General features: G+C 50.5%; 1 protein-coding gene across 4 annotated transcripts in view; it reads right to left on the bottom strand.

The window, feature by feature from the left end:
- Window positions 1-14925: 14925 nt before the first annotated feature.
- AMBRA1 (autophagy and beclin 1 regulator 1) overlaps window positions 14926-21274 on the bottom strand; it is a 129062-nt gene continuing 122713 nt past the window's right edge. For all 4 annotated transcript variants that reach the window (XM_042038420.1, XM_042038421.1, XM_042038423.1 and 1 more), the window contains one exon: window positions 14926-16511. In XM_042038420.1, the coding sequence (XP_041894354.1) occupies window positions 16021-16511 (491 nt within the window). In that variant the 3' untranslated portion in view covers window positions 14926-16020. The remainder of the gene's footprint in view (window positions 16512-21274) is intronic.

Raw genomic sequence — 21274 nt, 5'->3', positions numbered from 1 at the left:
CCTGCAAACTGGTATCTTCTCCCTGCAAATGAAGACGCATTTCTGAATTCCAGCAGAGCGAACATTGTTAAGGTAATTCAGACAATTTTATCTGATGACACATCTCCTGCTCCAGGTGCACCTCTGCACACTGAAAAGGTTAAAGCCCTTTGGCACTTGCATCTGCTGCTGCCTTTGCACACCAAGAGGCCCCTGCCGCAGCACTGAGGCAGATACACCACCATTATTTTGGTCACCATAGGCCACATTCACCATAGGCATTTCTTTAGTGAGTTTAGTCAACTTCTATTTGTTTTCCTTCCTACTTCTTTGAAAAGCAAGAAGACAAAGCTTTCCGAATGTCGTCTGGTGTGGAGCCACGTGATTGCACTGCATGCAATGAGGCTTTGTTGGCTCTTTTCAGCTTAACATCTGCCCATGCTCTTTTTGCAGTCACTGACCAAAACGCATCAAAGACTCCAGCCAGTTAATTGGAGCCTCTTGCCTTGTCCCAAAGCCCTGACCTCAAATAAATACCACCCTCTCCTCCTCCTTCTTTCCCCCTAAAAAAATTAATGTGAATAAACCTTTGTCACGCTCTGTGAGAATTCATTAGACTGAGGAAATATCTGCTTCAAAGACAATTTGATTGTACTGGAGCTGGGTTATTTGATTGGACTCTTGTTTCAAACTACAAGTCCCCAAAGACGAACAAAAGACTGTAATGAACAGTGAGATGTCTTCTTCCAAAGCTGATCAGTCATAGAGACAAAAAAGTGTAACCAAAATTGAATACAAAACTTTTCATCTTCTAACTCTTAGTTTAGCTATATACACTCATTAGTCAGAAGCAGAATTTCTGAAAGCCTGGACTCCCTGTACACATTCCAATTAAAGATAGCACTTGCTTCTTTTGGCTTGACATTTTCACACATTCCCTTCTTGTGGGCTGCCAGTGAGTTTCACCAGCCTCCCTTGCTGCCACCGAAGTGACATCACCTTCCTTCCTGGGCCATGTCAGCACTGGTCGTGAACAACAGCTAATCCACTCCGGAATCAGACCTCAGCTCCAACCCTTCCCCTGGCCAAATACATTGTGACAGGCTGTGAGGTGGGACAGGAGGGATTTGTGGTTTTCCCATGGAAGAAGCCAAGGGCTGACTTGACTTCATATTCAATGACCCAAGCAAATTAAGGGCTTCCCTTACTCTCTTTTGGGGTTAAGGCCTCTGACAACCTGAGACTCCTGCTGGACTGACCCAGCTAACCAGCCAGTAAACCCAGCACCCATCACCTTGTAGGGATCTGGGATACTCCTGGAGCTGTCCCTTTTTCATGTAACTGCACGTCTCCAATTTTTTGCATCACTCTACTCCTAGACTCTATTTTTTGGATGGCTTCTTTGTCTTTTTTTTCTTTTTAGCCATGCTGTGCTGTGCCTGCTGTCTAATCAGCAATAGCTAGTCTTCCATTATCAGCTGGCAATGTTCCATCATGCTCCTCCATCTCCAAAATTGCCCTTGCAGCAAAGCACCATAAACACCTAGAAATGGACAAAGCCACTCCTCTTACCTCTGCCTCTGAAGTGGGATATGCAGAAACCAGTGGAAATAACCACCGTGATACCTTGGCTTGTGACAGTTCCCATTCACAGCCATCCTGAGGCAGAGTGATTACGCCACAGAGCAGGTGCACAGGAGATGAGTATTTTTGAAGAGCAGGAAAGGCAGTTAGGGGTCATTTACTCTGGCATCCCCCACAAGCCCAGAAACACCCACCCATTATCCCTGACAGATTCCCAGTAACTATACTCAAACATGCAGCAGCCTCAGCAGCAGCCAGCACTGGCTCCTGGCACACAAACTAATGCCAGGCTGTGTCTGCTGGGGGACTTGGGGAATTCATTGCTGGTCCTGCAACCCTACACTCATGGCAGGGAGTCCTCAAGCAAAGAGCAGTTTTCACCTATCCCTGCAGCATGTACATGGGGCATGCACCAGTTCAGACACACACCTCTGGCACTGAGCTCTGCCAGGGACAAATCTGCTCACCATCAGCTCTGGCTAGGTTTCCCCCTTCCTTCCACAAGTCCTCCCCTAGGCTGACAGTCTCTGCCAGCCTCCAGCAAAAACACCCCAGCCCAAGCCTGTCCTCCCATCCTGCTCACAGAGAGATAGATGCACTCCTGCATATGCTTGCATGTTCACGCTCCTTTCTTTCTGTCCTTCAAGGCACTCAGGTTTTCCTTCTGCCTCACACATCCTTTCATGCTCCACTTCCCTCCCTCTGCCACCAGACCCCTTTGCCCTCAGGTGGATCCAGATTGCCTCCCCAGCACAATGCAGGCAGCCAGTCCCCCTCCCTCTGACAGACGTACTCCCACAAACTTGCTGAACCCATCTACAAGGCTTTAATATTCATAAAAGTCAACCTTAGTCTAAAGAAAATGTGGTTGATGACGAAAGTATTTGCATTGCAAATCACTTTTAATAGCCCTCTAGTAGTCAGGCTGGTGATAAATGCTAATCCATCTATCAGCTCAAAAACAAAATAAGCCCAACTCAGAAGGGGACAGTCAGAGAGAGAAGAAGCAGCCGGTGACAGTGAGAAAGGCTCAGGCCCCTGGACCATCACTGCCATGGGAGATGGGCATGAAGGCTTTGCTCAGCAGTCGGTGAGAGCAGTTTAGCGTCCCAAAGGGTGAAGAGGCAGCTGCTCTACCTGCTCTTGGCCAAGCAAGGAGACACCCTTCACTCACAGGTGTGGATCTGGCACTGCCTGGCAGGACAGAGCTGTCTAAATGCCAGGGCAGTAACTCAAAATCCTTGTCCATGCCCAGGGCTGCAGACAACAGGACAGTGCCACCTGTGGGTGGCATCAATACAATCCCCAGAGGAACAGTCCTTTCCCCTCATTCCGGTTGTCCCCAGGGCATATCAGGAACAAATGGCCCCAGACATGAGTTCTGCAGGACAGTCACTCATGGGTGGGTGCAAGGCGAGCCAGATCCCAGACCATGATGAGAAAAAAACATGCTGCAGTGAGCAGGGCAGGAGTTGCAGGGTCAAGGAGAAACAGGTCAGCTGCAGCCTTCCGGAGAGAGAAGGTGACTGAAGGCACTCAGCCATGCTCTGCTGCCTCAGCCAGGCCCCCAGTAGTCATCCAAAGCCACATCTTCTCATGCCTCATAGCATGCCTTAACTAGAGACAGGGAAAAAATACTGATGCCGAAGCTGCATTAAGCACATCACTTAGTGCTCAGCTGTTTCTCAGCCTCCCGGGCTGCTTGCAGAGACAGGGTAATGAAAGATTCTTTCATTATTTGGAAAATGTCATTTTTAGCACCAGAGAAGGAGGCCAGAGCCACAGCCTCAGGGAGTGAGTGACTATGTTTAGCCATGGAGCAGGTGTGACCCCAGTGGCTGGGGTGATGGTGGCACCAGAGGCCCCCACTCACCCTGGGCTCTGTGGCAGGGCACAGCCAGGAAAGCAAGGTATAGACACTCTGGCCCACGCAGGGAAGCCAGGTGAGCATGAAAAAGAGTAGTGACTAATACAGAAAGCTATCCTCCCGTGCCTGGCTGCTGCACAGCCATGCTATTCACACCAGTCCGTGAGCCCACGAGCATCCTTGAAACGCCAGGGGAGCACCAGACACCGGTGCTCGCAGCCTGGCCACAAATATCGGTGCCTTAAATCAAGCAAGGGGCTATGGCAGGTGAAACAGACTTCTGGCACCTGATGCTACCCTTGGGAAACCTGTTGGGCACTGCCAGTTGCTTGAGTTCATCAAAAAGCAGGAGGGCAGCTGCAGCCTGTGCCTGATGCAGCACCTCTGGAGAGAGTTAAACACAACAGCCTGCACCCAGCCTGGTGCACTGAAATCTCTTCAGTCAATAATCATCTGCTTTTTGTCTTTTAAAAGATTGCTGCTGCTATTTTAAGGTTGTGCTCAGTTTTGTCACATTTGCCATATAAGCACAACTTCAAATACTTCAGTATAATTGTTTTGTTGCAGTCCCCACTCTTGCAACTCTTACTTGCTTTCTGGGTAATGGAAGGGGGAAAGTGCTTCTGAATCACTACTTTTATACCTTTTATCCAAAAAAAAAAAAAAGAGAGAAAAGGAAAAGAAAATTAGGAAAAACAATTAGGAATGTAAGCTTGTGCTGCTCTCCTGCCATTTCTCACATGACACGGAAGACAGCACATCTTCCCTGTGACTGCTGTGCCCATGGGATGGGTCTGGCCTATGGAGCCAGGCAGCATGTGGGAACCCTGTGCCTGCCTGCAGTTGCCATGAGCTCCCCAGGGCCCTCTCCCAGGCACTGGCCCACACATCAGGGAAAAAGCAAGCAGGGGCTCAAGCCCCTTTAGCAGATTAGTCTAATTAGTTAATTTACCAGTTCACTACTTCACTACCCCACCATGCTTACCCACACAGCAGTTCCCTTGCCAGCAGTGAGAGCCCGGGTTTCCTCCCTGGCATGGCACAGGGTGCCCAGCAGCCCAGTGCCAGAGCCTGCCGCTGCCGCCTGCCCTCCGAAGGCTTTCAGGGTCAGCTGCCCTCCTGACACCTTCCAGCTCAGGAGATTGGTGCAAACCATTTCTGCTGGGTTCTGCAGGACGTGCCAGCGGCTGTTGCAGAGCTGCAGAAGAGGAGGCCCACAGGAAACACTGGTCCCTGGACTACAGGGGTTTGAGCCTCTAAACAGGGCAAACTTCCATGGAGCTGAGACCACCTTTGGCACATGTAGCCGCTCCTAGAGGAGAAACACATCCAAACGAAGAGACAAGCCCCAGTCCCACACAGGCACTGAACCACTCAGCCCAGCCTTCCCATGGCTTGCCATCCTCCCTGCACTGGGGCACCGAGGCAGAGCCAAGCCTCTCCGGGGGCTTCCCTGCAGCTCCACTGCAGGGGCAGAGAGCCAGCAGCCCTGCAGTGCAAGCGCCCTGCCACCAGGTTTACTGCACCGAGTGGCTTGGCAGAGCCTGCCTTCTAAAACACACGCAGTCTAATAAATACCTGCTTCAAAAGCTCTCCCTGTTTTAAATGTATCTTTTGAAAAAGAGCATTTCTCTCGGTTTGAGTTAATCGCTGGCACTGCTGGGGGACAAAGAGCTCTACATGTGTGCATCTCACTTCAGGCAGCTCAGCTCTGATCCCCATGAGGACAGAATTTGTGCTCCCCACGGGCACATTTACCTCACATAGAGGTCCCAACAATGTTAATGCTACCTACAGTGTCCTTCACAGGGAAGGAAACCAAGAGTAAGACAGCAAGTGTGCAAAATCCACAGCAGGTAAAAAACAGTCATCAGTTCCTGTGTCAAGAAAGCATTTAATACAGCCAGAGTGAAGCAGATCCTTGCTTTTCCAAGAAAGATGCTGCCCCTGCCCTGCATCTTCCTGTGCCTGGCAAGGACCTGGCCCTGGTGCAGGGGAAGGTACAAGGGCATGGGTCACTTGTCTTCATCCCATGGGTATTGAGTGTATTGGTGGGCAGCCCTCCAGCACTGACACATCCCACACATGAAGCTGTCCCTCCTCTCACCCCTTCTCCCCAGCCTCTACCCACTGAATTTTACCCCGGGCAGAAGAGCCCACCGTGGGTTAGCCATGGGTAACAAACTGCCCCACACTGCAGGGATGAAGGCAGCCTGCTGCCATTCACCCCACAGGTCTGTATCCCCAAACCCAGCCCCAGCACTCACAAAGGAGACTTCACCACCCCAAGCCAAGCCAAAAGCATGGCTAAAATCTTTTGTTATGGCAAGAGGCCATATCTCAAGGCAGAGCCAGGGACGGAGGAGGCTCGAGGCTGCAGGATGCAAGAGCTCTGTTCTCTGATGGCCAGGCTAATAACCCTGTATTAAATTACAAGCCTGGGTTCAGTTGTGGTTGTTTTGTTTTTGTTGGGTTTTTTGTAAGCTGTCTGTTTAGATTTATCAGCATAATTCCTGATACTGCCTTGTCGGACATCATTATGATAATCTCACTACTGTGTCTGCCAGGGAATTGGGAGGTGAGCAGGAGGCGGCTGCAGAGCAGGGGAGTGATGGGGCCTGGGCCGCCTGCAACACACAGCACCGGGACCACTCACCCCACAGCTGGGGACCCTGGGGAAGGTGGAAGCACGAGCCCCCTCAATGGGACTCAAAAAGAGCCAGCTCGCACTGAGGGACAAGGGATCCAGTCTCCAGCCAGGCAGGTTTCCATCCCTCCAACAATCTCAGTGAGAGGAAGAGACACCTCAGGAAAAGGGGAGAGGGCACCCAGAAAAACCTGGAGGATGTGGGAAAGTTGGAAATGAGCAGCCTCTGTTTTGGCACTGATCCCTCCCCTTAATTTGGAGTAATTACATGACAAATTTAAATAAGGTTTTTCAGGGCAGAGAGCACAAGAGGAAGAGGGCAGGAGGCTTCCAGCCCCGCTCTGTCCCTCCATCCTTCCATGCTGCAGCCCTTCTCTGCTCCATGGGTGCTCCTTTGCGCACGCACACACAGGTGTACAGACACATGCACACGCAGTCACACAGAGCCTTCCTGTCTTCCCCACGGCCAGGCCTGCTGTGCTCCACCTTGGCACATGTCCCCTTCCAACCCTCAGCCATTGATACAGCTGGCAAGCCGGGCCAGGCAGGCGGCAAAGTGCTTCTTCCTGGGGATCTGGCACTGAGACTCTCACTTGAGGCAGGGGGGTGCTCCAATGCAGCACTGCAACTTCTCAGCAGCTGGAGTAGGGTCGGCAGCTTCCCTTCCCAGCAGCTAGAGCAGTCTGGGCTGAAGAGCTGTCTGGGGCGGGGATCTTGGAGCTTTGGGATTTTTTGGGCATTACATAGAGCAATGGTGCCCCTGGGAGCCCATTAACCCACATGAAGCATCCCCCTCTCCACCGGGCAGGGGCTGGGGCAGCCACAGGTGGGAGGGAGCAAAATAAATAAAAATCCCAGCCCAGCCTGGTGTTTTCATTAATGAAAATGAGCCTGTGGTGGGAGGTAATTCCCAGCCCTTAGGTGATTTGGCTGGAGGATGGAGCTGCAGATAGGGATGTGTCTAGGCAGCCAGGCAGAGTCAGAGCCTAATCAGGGACCAGAGCCCCTTCCAAGAGGGGATCGGGTACATGGCCTTGAAACCTGGAATGTGAGGAGAGGAGCTGTCAACACCTCCTGAGAGCAAGTGCTTCCAACTGCCTCGCTGGAGATGCAGTGTTACCAGCTACTGTCGCTCGGGGGGGCATCTGGCTGAGGTCACCACAGGAGCAAGGGGATCTTCAGATCCCATTTCACAGCACTCCTATCCCCACGCTCTGGCTACACCTTTTCCAGCTGCTGGTCCATGCAACTACTTGGTTGAACCACCCTTATCCAACTCCTCCAGTCTCCCTTCATGCACCCACCCGGGCAGTTGCTCACACCAGCACTGCTCTCTCCCAGCTCTTGTGGTGTGCCAGCATCCCCCAGTGCTGCTGGGAAGTGGGATGACAGGCATTCCCATAGCACGATATAAAAACAACTAGGTTCCCCTCTTACTACTGTAAAGTGGGGAAAATCTATATTCATTTTCAGAGCTGAGTGAGAGCAACACATTTTGAGGGCGAATTTTCTTCTCAGGAATACTACACTCTGATGAGCTGAATTAATTCATACCCACTTGAGTGTCTGACCCTAAATAGATTGTATGACTGAAATGTAAAGAAGCATTATTGTAGTGATAGCATTTAAAAGTAAGCAGCTGTAGTCTTATTTGTTTGAAAGGTAAAACTGTTTTATGAAAATTTACTTATTTCACCCATTCAAGGCCAGAGACCTGGCCTGGAAACCTTGCAGCATCCCCAGCACAGAAGTCAAGACCTCTCCCACCTTAGCCGTGGAGCAGGAGCACATCAGCCTTGTGAGGAATGGTGCAGGAGAACACTTGCAGGACACAGAGCTTGTCCAGAGAGTGCAAGCAAAGCAGAGCCGTGCTTAATAAAACTCCCCCAAATAGCTGAAGATGCCAGCAGGAAGGAACCATCCTTTGGGGCTGCAAAGGGTTGGCGCAAAACCAGAGGGGCTGCAAGTGGGGTCAGGGCAGCTGGAGAAATAAACCCCATGCTCCTGCCAGGCCCAAAGGGCTTTTCCAGCTGTTTCTCAAAGGACAGGACCTGTTGTATGTCCAGCCATCCCTACAGCTGTAGCTGCCAACGCTTTGGGGAGACCCAACCAGCACCAGCCCACAGCTGCCATGCAAAAGCCCTCCCTGGTCCCTCAGCTGGGCCAGCCTTTCCACACTGGGCTACAGGCCACAGTCCCTCCATCCATCACCTCCCCAATGAATTGAGGCAGATGTCACTGGCCAAAGTGTTACTGCCAGCCCCAAGCTGGGATGCTTCAAATAACTGTGCACTGCGATACAAATTGTACTTTGATGAGGTACATTAGGCCATCTGGCTGGCCTTAAACAGCCTTGATGAAGACAGAGCAAGGGCTGCTCGAGGTGGGAGGAACCTCAGCAGTTTCAGGGCTGTTTGCTGTTCCTTGAGCTAACATTTGTGCAGCCAGTGGGGCTGGGGCTGGCAGCATTGAGGGGGTCCACGCAGGGTGGGTCTGCCCAAAGGCAGCGCTTCAAATGACCAACGAGTGACCCCCACTCACATGGACATGGGCACTCACAGCCCAGATGTGCTTTCGGCCAGCAGAGCCCACAAATCGGCACAACCCTGGGATGTCCCTGTGGATGGATCCGAGTCCTGGCAAGCATCCAGACCACCCCTCTCCCATTAGTCCCATTAACTGTGTGGGAAGCAGTGCTCCTAGGAAGGAAAGCCCATGCTCACTGATGGGCATAAGAGAAATAGTGCTCCAGAGGGGGAGGGAAAAAAAATGCAGGAGATGGTTGTTAGAGAAAATCACCTAGGCAGGGGTAAGAGCCAAAGGGCAGGGCAGGAAATAGGGAACAGGAGCCTGAAGAAACCCAGGAGAAAGGAGGTGCACCATCCTGCTGAACCCTGCAGTGAGGATCTGAGGGGAGCACGTGCAAGCCCACACAGCACCGAAGCAGGGAGCAGCATGTGGGACCTGGATGGGAATTCTGCTCGCTGGTGGTTTTCTGACTGCTGGTGTTCCTGAGCTGGCTCTTGTGGCACCTTGGAGTCCTGGTGTGGTTTTAGCTGACCAATTCCTCGAGTTTAATTTCCAAAGTAACTTGTAGGGAATGAGCTCAGTCCCTCTGCAGGACAGGCCCCAGCGGCACCATGGGTGCCCTGACCTTCGCCTGGCCACCGGCAGCGTGCAGCCCCGTCTCACTGCTACGACCTACAATCTGCCTCCCCAAACATATGGCCTTGCACTTAGCTGCATTCAACCCACAGAGTGCTGGATAGGGCTAATTTCCGACCAGGCTGTCAGGAAGTATTATGTCAAATACCTTACAGGAGCCTAAGCATATTATGCCGACACAGCTACCTTTGTCAACCAAATCTGAGATCTCATCAAAAAAGCAATGCTGGGCTTAGCCATCCTCAGCACCTCCTGAGCAAACCCATCTCCAGGGCTTCTCCTGGGTCACTGCACCCCGAGTGCTGCCAACCACTCAGCCTGAGGCTGCAGCTCTGTGGGGAGCAGCCCCAACCCCCCTACCAAGAGCCAGCAGAGCTTGCGTGACACTGAAATGAAGAGTTCGTGGAGCAAGATCCTTACTCCCACATGGTGGGTGGGAAAGGCTGGGTGCAGGGCAGCATCTTGTGCTGGGTTACTGCTGCTTTTGCACGCTCAGCTCTTGCCCTCCTTGACTGTGACCCACGGCCCAGGTGCTCCCTATGCATGAAAAAACCTTGTCCTTCTCAGTATCACTTGCCCTTGCCAGTCACACTACGTATCAGAGCCCTAAAGCTGATGTTTCATGGCTGTGCTTGTCCCCACCTCAGCAATGCAGCAGGACCAGCCTCAGCCCCTCCCTAAATAATTGCTTTAATTAGCATTTCCTTTGATGTAGGTGATTAGCAGAGGGCTGCTGGCGGGGCTTCCATGGGAACTTTTGCAGTGGGCAGACAGAGAAGTGCAACCCTCTGTACTGCTGTAGCACTTAAACATTTTAATATCAGCCTCCCCAGTGGCTGCCAGTCAGTCTTCATTAGCCCCTCTGAGCCTTTTCTAATTCTGCCTGAGGCTGGAGGGGGAAGTTTATGGCCCCTGCCAAAGCACGGGCTCCTGGGTGGGGTATGGCCCTGCCTGGCAGGACGAGCAAACCCAGAGGTAGTGACCCCCAGGGAAAAGGCAGAGCCACAACCACAACACCCTGGGGAAGTTTGACAAGGACCCAGGGGAAGGAGAGAAGCTGGGCTTGGGTACCAGCCAGCAAAGGGCTCTCAGCAGTGCCTGGTCAGCAGCCAGCAGTCACCACTTACTCATCCCCCCATCCCCAAAGTCTGCAGCGAAAACAAATCATCTGCGAATTAAAGTTTCCCTGCAGTGGGGTGGCAGTGCCCCACGCTGTGCTGGAGAAGGCACTGGAGTCCATCTGCTATCAGAGCCAGCTCCTGATCCTATCAGGCTATTACTGTATTATTGAACTAGGGATTGAGGGACAGGCTTTAATAGCTACGATCGTATCGGGGTCCAGCATTAAACTCCAGGAAGCACCATGTAGCTGAGCCTAAGAAATAGAAAGAACCAAGCCTAAATTACAACATCTCACATTTTTGCAGTGTCTGCTATTTACCCCAGCCTCTGTGAAGCTGAAGCTGGGAGCTCAGAGGTTGAGGGTGAAAGACCACTTGGATGTTTCATGAGCTTGGAAAGAGCAGGGACTCCAAAGTCCACCTCCACCAGCCAAACTGAAGCAGGGCAGGATGCAAGGACAGAAAGGGAAACCTCAGCAGCTGCCAAAATCCACGTGCCTACCTGAAGCTCACTGTCTGCCCAGCCACAGCTGAAGTGAAGGCTCAGTGGGGTGACAGAGACCAGCTGCAGCTCTCCACATACACAGTGGTTCAGTTTCAGCAACAGGTCCTCCTGGAGACTTCTGTGTCTGGCTGCCTTTTCCAGTGGTGGCATTTGCTCCCTGCTGTGCTCACATCTCCCAATTGCTCACACTTTGCCTGTCCCACTGAGTTATTTGAGCGCTTGCATGGCACCCCCAGTCCCTCCCCTGTGGCACCACGGAGCTGGCATTGGCAAGCAAGACCCTGGCACAGAAGGTGGATGCTTGGAGGCCAAGCAGCAGCAGCATATTGATTTTCACATGAGAGGCAAAGGGGAAGCCTCAGTGTCCTCTCTGGGATGCTGGCTCCTGGCACAAAGAGAGCTGATGTGCAGGGCCAGCATCCCGGGGAAGACAGCTTGATCCCTACCAGCTCCCACCGGTGCCACATGCCATCAACAACTGCTTCAAAGGCAAAACAAAGAGGAGCCGAGGGACCTCACTGGGAGCAGATGAGAGGCACTTCTGTTCGAGATGCTGTGGGGAAAACAAATCCTCGTGCTCGGCAGTGTGCACGGAGTGGCTGTATGGGCTTACCGCCCATTACCACGGCAGGAGCCGGGCAGGGAGGGGGAGAGGCCTCTGCTGCCAGGGGTGAGGGAGAGGGACACGGACATTAATTGGCTGGCACAGTGGCAGCTGGAAAAACTGCTTTGCCTTCCAGCTCCCTCGTGTGCTGAGGGCCCCCTCCATGCAGAAGTGGCAATGGCATGACATTTATGCACTGCACACCAAGATCCCAATTAGTGGTGGATGGCTCACATGCTGCACACTTTAATTAATTTGCCTCTTCCTGTTGGAGAATAACTTCTCTGACAGATTGGGACTGAGCAGAGAGGGCAACTGCTCCCTAGCCAGCAGCCTGAGCAGCAACTGGAGGAACCAGTTATGGGGCTTGGCTTTGGCATCAGTAATAATGGGAGAGACTCCCCACACACCCAGCTGTGACCCGGTCCCTGCCTCTCCTTGCTGCCCAGCACATCTCCTGGTGGTCACATACAGCTGGGGTCCCAGCACCACCCAGTTACAAGGTCACCCCACGGCAGCCACGTGTGGGTATAGTGTGGGACTTCCAGGGGGGTCACACAGAGGTACTTGGAGATGGAGCAATAGATCAGCCAAGGAGTGAGGGCAGAAAACCTGGGACTCCCAGAGACAAGCAGGCATCACCACTTCACTGTACCACCTGCCAGGGCTTCAGCAATGCTGTATGGGATCCCAGGTCTCTCTCCAAGCAGTGCTCACCCTCTGGTGTGGTCCTAGGCCTGGGGATGCCAGAGCACTCACTGGCTGCAGCAGTGTCCATGCAGGTTTCCATCTGTGAAGGATTCATACAGGAAGTCCCCTTCCAGCACAGAAGCTCCAACCACTACCTCCTCCCACTGCCCCAGGTTTCTGGCACATTCTCTCTTCCTAGCTAACCTAAATAATCTTGTATCATCGGCTGTTCCCCTCCTCTTTAAGCTCATTAGGTCTTTTAGAGAATACTGGCTCCTACTGAACCTGATCAACTCACCATTAACCTCATTCCATGCCAAGAAATGGCTCTTACTTTTGACTCCGATTCCCACAGCTTCTATCTCCAGGAGGACTCTACCCCTCACCCTTGAGGTGACTAAGTTTCTTTAATAGCCTCTTGTGAGGGACTTTATCAAAAGCCTTTTGAAAGCTAAATAAAATTCTCTGCACTGTATTTCTCCTTTCCCCAGGATTTTGTTAGCACATTTAAAGGCTCTTGACAGTCTATGGCTGAGAAAAGCTTTCACTTTTTAAGATTATTTCCTGCTCCTACGCAGCAAAGCTCTCATTTTGCCTCCTAAATTGGGCCAGCAAGTATGCACAGCTCTGGTTTGGTTTCCTGAAGCAGCTCTTGTTGAATTTCCATGTTGCTCCTGGCACGGCATTTGCCTCAGTGCTGCATTGTCACACTGCAGTGAGCAGGTAAAGCTGCAAGGTTTGGAGAAGGAGCCCTGAGCTGCTGCTGTGCTGTCCCTGGCATGGGCAATCCCACTGCCTCCTGTTCTATGCAGGGCTCCAGGCCTCAGGTCACCACGCAAATTCAGGGGTGTTGCTTGAGGGTACAGTTGGATCAGCCCAGCCAGAAACAACCGAGCAAGACTGCTGGGCTGAAGCAGGGTAGTCCAAAGAAGATAGAGTTCTGTCCCACAAGAAGCACGGGAGGCAAAATAAATAAATTGCACTGGGGTGGGTGTGTGGGTGGGTGAGCCTATTATGTAAGTGGGCTCAATTTTCCCTTCTATCCCCTCCTCTTCCCACCCACTCACCCAGGTTGCTCCATTAGATCTCAGGCAGGGGTAACCTGAGCTTGGCAGATTCTAGGTCTGAAACTCAAGAACACTGCTATCTGTACACACAAGCCCATCACTACTGAGGGCACCTGCTCAGTTGTGTAGCCACAGCAGGTCATCTACAAAGCATGTCCAAGGCAGCACCTGAAGATTAAGCCTGTCCACACCCACTGTGCCCACTGCTCCGGCTTAAAGCCTGTAGGAACACAGGCTGCAGTCAGGCTCAACTGTTGGCAGCCTTTGGCCCAGAGCTACAAAGCTGCCTGCTCTGACCACGCCTGCACCCTTACCTCATCAGGAAGAGTCTCCCCTTCGAGTGAGTCTTGAATGGAAAACTGCTTCAGAGCTTCAGAGATGTCCCATGTCAACGGCAAAGACAGTGGCTGTAGTTTGCTCCAGCTCCCACTGGAGCTCACCCCCTGCTCTGCCACAGTCTCCAGTGGGGGCAGGTGTGGAGCAAGGGGAAGCTGTCGGCAGGGCAGGCTTCAGGCCTCCGCGCAGCAGCCTGGCCAGAGCGCCCAGCAACAGTGCACGCCAGCCTTTGAGAATCTGCCAGCACCAGAGTGAGGCAGCCCAGAAGACACTTCTCCAACTGAGATGGAAATTTTTCTGTAGATAGCTTGGCTCATTCCGCAAATGGATATCTATAAATGCTCTGCAACACATCTACCAAGAATGGACCTCAAGACTCTTCCAGGAATCATGCAGGAAGAGGACAGAAGTGGTGTCAGGCTGAGCTGAAGCAGTTTTTTTCCCAGGGTCTGTTTTAGTTTGTTTTCAAGCAGAGCAATAAACAGCTCTGTCTAGACCTGCACTGCCTTGTCTGTCCATCTGAGACATAGCTCTTCTGGCTCCCAACTGCCAGCACATCCCCAGGCCACTCCACAGTAAGGCAATACAGGGATGCATGAAACCTTCCTTGCCACACAAGGGAATCCCATTTTTCAGGCTGCTCTCCTGTCAGATCAGGGATGTGGTTGGCTCGGGGCAGGTTTTAGAGCCTCATTAACACTCCGCAATGAGGCCTGGCAGCAGCTGATTTGATTTAAGGTTCATTTCCAGGCTGTGATTTAAGAGAAGATTTGCTTAATGTTCTCTAACAGACTCTTCTGACTGGGAGCTTGAGTGCTGCCTAATGACAGACTTATTTATTGTACTGTCTTAGCAGCACAGAATCTCGAGGAGCTGCTGGCAGGTGCTCAGACAGCAGTGGAAACATCCCTAACAGCACAGAGGTAACAGGGGAGTGTGCATTCCTTTATCCAGAAAAGCCAGACACTGCAATCCTTTTCTGTATCAAGGGGTCAGCAAGACAGACCACTCTCTGCTTGCCCAAGATGTTCGGTGCTGCACCTCTACATACCTTTTAAAGCAGGATAGGTGAAATGCTCCTCTTTCTCCTTACTGCAGTACTTCAATGATGGGAAATGCAGAGGTGCCTGCTCATCTCCAGACTGGTTAAAATGCAATTTGCAAGCAAGACTCCCAAATGTACCTCCCTGTTTCCCAATTTTGGGCTTTCAACTCACAGGTTGAGTCTGCTTTCCTCCTGGGAAAGGGGTGGTCATCACTTGACATTTGTAAGCTGCCTTGAGCTTCTGAGATGGATGTATCTATCCCCAAGGCCAAACACAGAGACAACCGTCACACAAACGAAGACAGGAGGTCAAGCAAGGGTTTGTCATATTTTAATGACATTGATCTTTGGTGTTTCCCTCGTTAGCACTCACACTCTCCCCGTACTTCCTCCACAAGCCTGCTAGGGATGGAGAGTTACAAACGAAAAGGAAAATCACATTTGAGACTAAAAACAAAGTATCAGAGCCTTGACTTCTCCACTAGAAACTACATGTACAAGGTCAAGATTTCACATGCAACACCTTACATCACAGACCCATACCTCACACCCTGGCCTGGAGCTGAAAGAGATTTCCTGTCCCCTGCCAAGGAGGTGCAGCTCAGTCCTGGCACCATGAAACCACTGGGGTGGCTCATTCATGTTAATATTGGCACAGCTTAGAACATGTTTGTGTGAACTGCATCCTGTCTAGAGAGCAGTGGCCCTTGTCCCTCTACCCATCTATATGGCATCTCGGCTTTGGTTCTTGCCAAGTCCTAAACTAACTAAAAAGGAATGATCCCCACCTGTGAGCATATCCTGAGCCATGCATCTTGTGACGAAGCCCAGTTCTTCCCAGAAAAGACCACAGCATAGGCAGGACTGGTCTCAGAACACCACACTCTGTGGGGGGGGAGCAGTGCTGTGCTATGGAGAGGGACTGTGGCCTGGAAGACTCCTCCACTCCAGCAACAGAGCCGGAGCATCACGCCTGGGTTTGCCCAGTACTGCCTGTCTCCAGAAGGATGCTGCAGGCCCCCTTTCCTTTCTTCGCTCTACTGATCAGCTCCATGGGTATAAAAGGGCAGGAAACAGGAAAGGAAAAAGGCTTTACAAAGGATGACACACCAAGTTACAGGGCTTAGCTCATGGGATGCCATGGGGTTTCAAAATTTTGCTGATATGCAGCAAGTATGGTTTGTATTCCTGGTAAGTCTTCAGCAGTGGGAATGTTGGAAGTATGCTTTCTTCCCCATGGCTTCCCTTGCAATTCTTATCCCTTCCCCCATCACCCAGGACAGAGAAGCCATCTGAACTATCAGCATCCTGTTAGAGCCACCCATCCCTACTCTTCCAGCTCCTGGCCAGCTGTGAGGTACAGGTCTCTGCTGAGCAGTACAAGGGTAGCACCAACACACAACTCAATCTCTACCTGTTCCGCGACTCCCCACTGGTGCTGTCATTACTATAGAAGTTGGTACTGTCAGGAAGATGGTTATTATTAGTTAGGTCACTGTATTCAATTGGTCCTTCAGTGTCCATGGAGGACTGGGCCTGCTCTGGCAGGTCCAGGTCACCAGCGCTTTGTCCTTCACTCCCGCTAGGGGCTGTCCGCAGGCTCAGGCCATGCTCCGGCAGCTGCACAGACTCGGACAGGATCCGTCCCTCCAGCTCTGTGCCCAGCTGCTGAGAGGTGGACTGCTGTGCTGACGTGCCCTCAGCTCCAGTGGGCTCTGTGCCAGTCTGAGAGCTGCGGTGGATCCGGTGGCTCACAATGATGTTGTTGCCAAAGCCACCCATGGATGCCATGGTGGTGCTCTGCTCCCGCTGAACCACAGCTGTCATGCCACCTTCTGCCATCAGCCTTTGAATCCTACTCAGGGCATCCTCCCCGCTGGCCCTATATTCTGGCCCTTCACCTGCAAAAGAAAGCAGAAACAACTCTGGTACACAAAGCAAACTACAACAGAAAATAAAGCATGCTGAGTAGTTGCATCACACAGGGTCCATGTGCTGGGACACAAGATAGATTTTACTCCAGAGGGAGGCCAGTATTTTATTTCCATAACTTTCCACTTAGTTAAGTGACAAACAAAGGCACCAAATTCTGTCAAGAAAATCCTGGCCACTTCCACGGGTATCCCTCACAGACTTGTGTGTCCAAGCCTTGGAAAAGCAGCTCTTATCTAGCCATAAAGACAGGGGAAAGGGTGGTAGTCAAAGAGGCAGGATGCTTTATCACAGCTGTAGAGACAATCCTGCCAGTCCCATGGGGACAGGAAGAGAAATCTCAGTTTGCACTGCAATAAACCAAACACCATCACCATGGTGTTAAAGAACCCCATGGCTTTCTCTACTTCACTTGTTGCAGATGACATGATGGCAACATCCCCAGTGTCAGTCTAGGGAGGACATAAGAAGCTGGCCAACAGCAGACAGCAGCTACAGAACATGGTCTTCCACATCAGCTGTGATCAAGTGTGTGGGCTCCTGCTCCCCTTGACTGGTATCTTTCGAGGAATACAAAAAAACAGCTCAAGACCTGCAGTCTTTGTCTACTGTTATCTCTGAGCCTTCCCTTTATAGTCAGGCTGGAATGAACTGAGAGAACCATCGTCAGATATCTTGGTTGCTCAAGATTACTTTAGAAGAAGAAAACCTCACAAAAGAATTGTTCATGTAGGAGATTAAATCACCATGACAGAGAAGTTCATCCCAGTTCGGTTTCCCAACATCCTCCTTTTGCTACAAACCCTACCCAGAGCATTTGGGGAGAACAATCTGTAATAATAAACTGCTAGAAACATTCCACAGTGGGATCTTGCTGATTCTTATTAAAGAAATAAATCTCACTCCCACCTCTGTGAAGCTATCACAGTGCTGATTTGAGGAGGAAGCCATGAGCTCTCCTGGCACCAAGGAAATGAGCACGAATGTCAAGAAGGCTAGATGTAGGGAGGAGTTAAAACACAATAAAAACCAAAATGCCACACTGACTAGGAAAACAAAAACACTTGGGGCTGTGGAGTTTAATATCTTTACCAATGATTTGGATGAGGGGATCAAGTGCACCTTCAGTAAGTTTGCAGATGACAGTAGGTTGGTTGGGAGTGTTGATCTGCTGGAGGGTAGAAAGGGTCTCAGGAGGGATCTGGACAGGCTGGATCATAGGCAAAGGCAGATTCCATGAGGTTCAACAAGGCGAAGTCCCAGGTCCTGCACTTGGGTCACAACAGCCCCATGCAGGACTCCAGGCTGGGGGAAAGGGGCTGGAAAGCTGCTCAGCAGAAAAGAACCTGGGGGTGCTGGCTGACAGCAGCTGAACACGATCCAGTGTGTGTCCAGGTGGCCAAGAAGGCCAATGGCATCCTGGCCTGGATCAGCACTAGTGTGGCCAGCAGGACCAGGGCAGTGATCACCCCTGTACTTGGCACTGGTGAGGCCACACCTCAAACCCTGTGCCCAGTTTTGGGCCCCTCACTACAAGAAGGACATTGAGAGAGAAGGGCAATGGATGTAGTGAAGGCTCTGGAGCACATGTCATAGGAAGAGCAGCTGAAGGAGCTGGGGTTGTTTAGCCTGGAGAAGAGGAGGCCCGGGGGAGATCTTATCACTCTCTACAACTACCTGAAGGGAGGTTATAGCCAGGTAGCAGTCAATCTCTTCTGCCAGTTACCCAGCAACAGGATAAGAGGAAATGGCCTCAAGCTGCACCAGGGGAGGTTCAGGTTGGACATTAGGAAGAATTTTTTCACTGAGAGGGTGGTTACTCATTTTAACTGCCCAGAGAAGTGGTGGAGTCACAATTCCTGGAACTGTTCAAGAAATGACTGGACATGGCACTTAATGCTATAGTTTAGTTACATAGTGGTGTTTGGTCAAAGGTTGGACTTGATGATCTTAGAGGTGTTCTCCAACCTAAATGATTGTATGAGCATGTATCCAGCATGAGAGCTAAGGTATTCAGCACAGTCCACACCATGCCACTGTAGAAATGTCATGCAGTCAGTCAGGGACAGCTTATTCCCTTTTGTCATGGGCTCAGTGGTACTTGCATCAAGCACTACCAGTGTCCCCCACCACAGGACACAACTAATTTCATCCCCAAGTAAGTGTGCTGACATACTGCCCTGCTGTAGAAATATTATGGACATTAAGGGCAAATTTAACTCTCACCAGCAGAGTAAGTCCCTTTCTGCTAGGAATGTAGTAAAGCTGCTATATCCACTACACATAGCCCCTTGATTAGAGCATCCATGGGACCACAGAGACACCTGTAACCACATGAGAATCTACAGCACGGCCTTAGAGAAGTGAGCAAGAATACCCCCTGGACGGAGCCTGATCCACAACTCTAGCAGAGAAATCCTATTCAGGATGCACCTGCTGTATGAATTAGGATGTGCTTGATGCCTGAACTAGGAACTTGGCTGACCAGTACAAAGACTGAGGACAGAGGCAGCTATTAAACTGGAAACCCCAGTGTGAAAAACATGCATGCCAAGGGATATTGAAGCATTAATCATGAGCAGAACTAAGTGGAAGGTTTGAGAAGCATGGTTTTGGATTCAGTCATCACTTCCTTCTGAGGGTATAGTCGTAAGCACTTCATTACCAACCATCTGGCCAGGTCAGAGAGGAAGCCTAAGAAAGCCAAGATTTGCAACCTGGTCTAGAGACATGCCAGACAGTCCTAGCTACACAAGTCCTGAAACAGCAGGTACCATGCTCTTGACAGATCACTTACTATAAACCAGTCCAGTACAGAAGCACTGGAACAGCAAAACAGCAAGGACTCCCAGCCAGCCAACGCTCCTCAGCATTACAAACATGTGTTTCACCACAGCACCCCTTGCTCCTCCCTGCCCCTAAATTACCATATGCCATGGCTGAATTTCCAGTTGAGACATCTGTTTGCTCACAAAACAGGCAAGGGCTGATGCCACAGCAGGAATCAGCAAGGCATGAGCCTTCTGATCACAAACACAGAGATACAGAAACATTGGAAATTCCCAGCCCATCAAGAGCCAGAAGTGAGCCTCACCATTCAAGCAGCCAACAAACACCTTTGCTTTGGGGACTGTCCTCCCCTTGCCCTCTCTCAGGTTTTGATGATGACTTTGGCTGACTAGTTCAGAGCAAAGCTTGCTGTGCCATTTGCCTTGAGCTGAGCTACAGCACAGATTCACACACAGCCCGTTTCTACTGCCTGCTGACTCCCACGCACATTCTTTCACCAGGCTGCCAATGCAGACTACATTAGTACTCAGAGCAAGTGAAATAAGCTGACTTCCATTTGGTGAAGGTGCAGGGTGTGCACACAGGCACTTACCCAAAACAACAGCAATGCTGTACACCACACACTTTCCAGCTTGCTGCAGTGCTGTGCTCCTACAAAAGTTTTCTACTGTAACCAAAGTGACCTTTCCAGAGGTCCAAACTCCCATCTATTCCAAACACAGAACAAAACACTACTCTCGAGAGCAATTATCCCAAAGACCAGGGGATTTCTGTCAATGTAGCTGACTGTCTCAAACATTTAACTAAGTATTCCCTAGCTAATGCATCTGTTTTTAAAAGTCCTCTATGCTCTAGCTAAGCTACTCCAGCAAGACAAGAATTTGACACAGAAAACTATGCAGACAAAACATCTCATGAACTTTTGATGGAGCTGGCAGGGTATTTCCACTTTTAAATGAAGTGGACTCTCAAGTACTTATAGCGAGTACGACTTGTTTATCTCTGGGCACAGATGGCACACACCTGATGAAATGCAAAGTCCACAGAAGCAAGGATGAGATCAGACTCCCCTGTGTCTGTGCAATATACTGACATTGCTCTTGAACTTTTTCCTATTTTCAACATTCCTTTTTCTAAAACCAGCAGTAGTTAGGAGCCATGTTTGCAAACAAAGCTTCAAAACTAGAACTAACAGTATGCACTGCAGAGATATCTAAGTCTTCAGAGAACATGAAATAATAGCTCTGAGGTGTGAGCTGACCCACTAATTCAGATGCTCAAAGACAAAAATATCAGCATTTTTAAATTAATTCACCCCTTGCATAAGAATAGAAAAGGGAGGGACATACCACAGTATAACCAGCTATGAATAATCACATTTCCCTTAATGCCACAAGAAATACTACTAGTTACTTTTCTTTCCAACCAAGCCCAGAAACATGTTCACACTTCCTTTCTGAGGAAGTTAATCCAAACAACTCCACAGAACTCAGAAAAGACACAACTTCTTTAACTTGTAAGAATTTTCTTAGTAATATATCACCTTGGCTATTCATATGTTACTTACTTTTGTAATGAGAGTTTAAAAGTAGCCCACATAATTTAATCCCAAGAGAGCCAAGTACTTGGAGTAGATCATGCTGTAAAGTACATACTTCTAGAACCCAAGTCTATTTTTTAGGTAGTGGTTTTCAGAGGATTTTAAAGAGAAACCAAAATTTGCAGTTCTGTAGGACATATGACGCAGATTTTACAGATGGACGGGCAGATGAAAGGCTAAGGGATCTACCCACGTTTCTAGTTGGAGAATGAGAGGCAGATCTGGAAGCTGATCCCTGGTGTCCCAGTTCCCATTTCCACACTAATTGCACAAAAGTCACATCACATCTGACAACAGCACTGCAAGAACGTGTTCAGCTAGCATAAAACAACATGTTTCTTC

This window comes from Corvus kubaryi, unplaced genomic scaffold (genome assembly GCF_017639235.1).
Source record: "Corvus kubaryi isolate FWS band 111438036 unplaced genomic scaffold, C.kubaryi_AGA036_p1.0 37392, whole genome shotgun sequence".
In the NCBI taxonomy this organism is placed as follows: domain Eukaryota; kingdom Metazoa; phylum Chordata; class Aves; order Passeriformes; family Corvidae; genus Corvus; species Corvus kubaryi.
This window is presented reverse-complemented; position numbering and strand designations above follow the sequence as displayed.